Raw genomic sequence first — 3,781 nt, 5'->3', positions numbered from 1 at the left:
TCGTGAGCACCCAGTTGCGTGATCTTGCTCGGTGGGAGAAGGCATTGTCGTCTGAGCAGCTTATCCAGTTGTATCCGTATTGGGGAAGCAAGCAAGATCGTCGAAACCTTTTGCAGCTGTTGAGCAATGAGTATTATTCAAGCCGGAACCCGTCAGCACACGTTCCACTCACCAGCTACGAAGCATTTATGGAGGATATCCGGATCGTAGCTTCACTGCAGTGTCAGCCCAGTATTATTGATATTCCAGGAGAAGCTACCGACCAGATTGCTGCCATTTGGCCACAACTGCTTTTGCTTCGATGTCACCAACGGTTGCTGCTTTGCCAGCCTTCGTTTACAATCGACGCGCGAAAGCTACCAAACTTGAATCAAGTATACAGCATTCTTAAAGATTTGTTTTTTTGCAAGACCGAATTTTTAATGGAAGTGAGTATTTTGCCAGACTGGGAGCATCCCACTCGTAGCAAATCTTGTGTTATCTTCGGATTTGCTAGGATTTGCTGATATCTTCCATATCCGAACTCGGTACAGCGTATACTCTGCGTATACCCCTCCCACACAAAAAATCCTCCCCCTCCAGCAAACGCGTGGCTCCAAACGCACGAAAATGGCACCACGGCCACGCAGCGCACAGAAGCGCCCCCTGGCACTGGAGGGTATCGACAGCGGCAGCGCCAGCAACGACTCCGACGGCTCCGTGAGTGACTGGCAGCCAGTGTCGAGCCCGACTTCTGCTGAGGCGGAGGCGGTAACCAGTAGCGCAAGTGAAGAATCGGGTCAGATTTCTATCCTCGCCTCGCCACCACAAGAGACACAATTTCAGTCGTGGAAGGACTTCGAGGCCTATCTAGCGCTGTACCAAGCGCAGTCACTCCAGGTACATTATTAAGTTATCTGTTGCGTTTGTCTATACCGTCTCATCACGTTTTGTTTGTCTGCTAGATATTTCGAGTGAGACAAACACTTCAGTGGCTGTGCGGAATGCTAGGATAGATGCTCAGGGCTCCGCGGCGACTAAAATCCCGGCCGAGTGGGATCAGTACGCGAAGACGTACGTGTGTACACACCACGGCACATACCGATCGCAAGCCACAAGCAAGCGGCCGCGTCAGGAGACACGGGCCCAAGGATGCTCAGCACAGGTATGCGATTACTATAGTTTTGGTTTGTAGCGAAATAAACCCAATCTGGCATAATCGGGCTCAGTTGGGATGAATCGTGCATCACCGGTGTAAGCTCAGCCACTAACGTGTTTGCTGGCATGACAAACCAAAAGATTTTGATTCCTGTCATCTGCAACAAGAATCACTGGTGTGCGGTTATGATGGATCTGTCGCTTAAAGAAGTTTTTATCTATGATCCAATGAGCTCAAGCTACGGCGTAAAAGTTCGACCTCTCGCTGAGAAGATGGTAGCATTGCTGCCAGATTTCGCTACAAGAAAATACCGAATTCGACCATACACGAGCGAGCTTGGAGTGGAGGTTAATAGCTACAATTGTGGCATGTATATGCTGTTAGCTTTTGAGATATCTGCCGGTGCTGAAAACCTATACCTGCTAAGTCGGAAGGAGCTACAGTATTTGCGCTATCGGTACCTGTGCATGTGCATTTAATGCAACTAGTTTTTCAATGATTTGGTCCTTTGTTAGTGTGTTTGATGCGTTGACTACCTCCAGGTTATTCCCCCTGCACTTTGTCTTGAGAGTTAGATGCTGAATGTCTTGCGGGTTTCAGTTTCAAAGCCAACACACTGACATCCGGTTATACGTATACTCCGAACACACGTCAACTGATGACACGTCCGGCTCTTCCTGAGTCTGGCATATTCGGGCATGCTAATCGGTTGTATTCTGGTGTAATTGTACTGTCTGTTGCTACCCAGTCTGGCTAAATAACGAGTGCCTTTCTAGAATTGGCTTGCGTCATGTAACCCTAACTCCCACTTAAGTACGACCTACTCGGTACCCTAACATCGCTCATAGAAATAAAAACTATTTTAATAAATACCTCCTTAAAAAAAGAAAGCTGTTCCGTAATGAGTTAATATTTTGCAAGTTATTGTCAAAATGTTTAAGACAATTTAAAAAACAGGTACAGTCCAGTACTGTATAAATATTGGTCATTTATGCAACTTGGATTGCAACCATAGTTTTGATAGGCTAATATTTCGAAGGATAAGGTTTGATTGGCTGAATTGAACCGTGTTGAAGTGCTACAATCGCAGACTTGGATGTCCTCCACGTCTACGATCTGTACGAAGTTTAACTAAAATACTAGACACAGAGAGATTCCTACCGTACGTTTGATACACTCTATCTATTGCAGAGTCGCTAGTGTGTCCAGAGCGAACCAATTGAGAAATAACATCCCAGAAGACTTTCCGCCTGGAGTAGGCGAACTTGTTTGCGCCTCGCTCAATGGATGTAAACTCCTTGGCTGGTTTTAGCCCACCGGATCCGAGCTGATACTCGTGCCAAAGTTCATACAGGTCTTTAGGTCTCTTTGAAAGACGTGCCGCGTTTTGTCCACGAAATCCACCTTGAGCAGTGTTTGTTGGTGGATACGGTACTCCGTGCCCATCAGTAGTACGAGGTGTGAACGGCTGCATGGCTATCCGTCTCAAGATAGCTTGTATCTTTTGCATCTCTCGATGTGACTCGCTTCGGGACCGCAGTACTTCATTCATAACCTCTGCCATGTAGCGACGGCCAGACGCTATTTGAGATTGTACAGCAGCAATTTCACGTTGAGTCCCCTGTCCATTGGAGCCCGCTACCAATGCACTTCTTGCAGAAACAATACTACCAACACCAGATTCCACTTCTTGCGTTTTGTCAATAACGACGAGATTGAGCTGAGACCCGTCCCCCAAGACATAAAATTCTTGTCTTTGAATCGGATTCAAATTCGTACTTCCACCGGCGTTAATGTAAGCCCGTAAAATTCTTTTTTTCAGCTTTTCCGGAAGAAGACAATAATTAAAGCTGGAATCCGTCTCCAGCGCAGCCCACAGTAACACCTGTGCCAATGTTTTTGCTATTGGCTCTCCCATGACCTGTTTAATTGTTGGAGCAATCTCGTCGACGAGAAGTGGTGTAGTGACACACCGCATGCCCTCTTTCAGCGAGTAAAAGCAAGGTCCAGCTGGACCAGCAAGGACTGCGGCGGTGCATGCGTCCGGATAAGGCTGAGTGTTGTCGATATACACGTCGACGACGCCTTTGCGAGTTCTCCACCGTCCTCGCCGATTGACAAAGTCTTTAGATACACCACTACGAGTCGCATAAGTAGCAGCACCTTTACGGAAGCTGTGCGTTCCCAGCTTTCCCGTCTTCAACGACTTAAATTCCGATTTTTTAATTGTATCAGCTAGAAAACGCCTCACCACTCGATCTTTATCGTTTGGATTTCCAAATAAGAAAGAAGATCTTGCCACATTCACCGTTGCCTCGATGTATACTGCAAGATTGAGCAGGGGACACATTCTGGGATCCATACTACCCACCCCCATCTGTTCCGGGAGCGTCTCTCTCTTCGGATATATTTTTTCGACCATCGCATTTGACATAGAATAGTAGACGGGTACTGAGTGTTGTGAGGGGAATTGTTAATTCGAGCTTCATCATGTCGTCGATGCGAGCAACAATATGCCACTGCAGTGTCAAAGAACAGAAAAACCAGACCTAGTTCGTTATAATCCTGATGCATCGATCCTTACTGGAGAGGGCTGGGTACTGCTCTCATCGAAATACAAAAGAGAGAGAAATTTTCTGGAGT

The 3,781-nt window shown here is 46.9% G+C and overlaps 1 protein-coding gene across 1 annotated transcript; it reads right to left on the bottom strand.

Moving 5' to 3' along the window:
* Nucleotides 1-2,295: 2,295 nt before the first annotated feature.
* PITG_15974 (uncharacterized protein) lies at nt 2,296-3,500 on the bottom strand (the record flags this gene model as incomplete). Its single annotated transcript, XM_002898141.1, has 5 exons — nt 2,296-2,314; nt 2,404-2,502; nt 2,605-2,759; nt 2,802-3,223; nt 3,275-3,500. 5 exons carry the CDS (start codon nt 3,498-3,500, stop codon nt 2,296-2,298), a joined length of 921 nt encoding a protein of 306 aa, XP_002898187.1.
* Between the last annotated feature and the right edge of the window lie 281 nt (nt 3,501-3,781).

Source organism: Phytophthora infestans, genomic scaffold, assembly GCF_000142945.1.
Source record: "Phytophthora infestans T30-4 supercont1.39 genomic scaffold, whole genome shotgun sequence".
In the NCBI taxonomy this organism is placed as follows: Eukaryota; Oomycota; class Peronosporomycetes; order Peronosporales; family Peronosporaceae; genus Phytophthora; species Phytophthora infestans.
The sequence above is the reverse complement of the archived record's forward strand: the minus strand, read 5'-3'. Positions and strand labels throughout refer to the sequence as shown.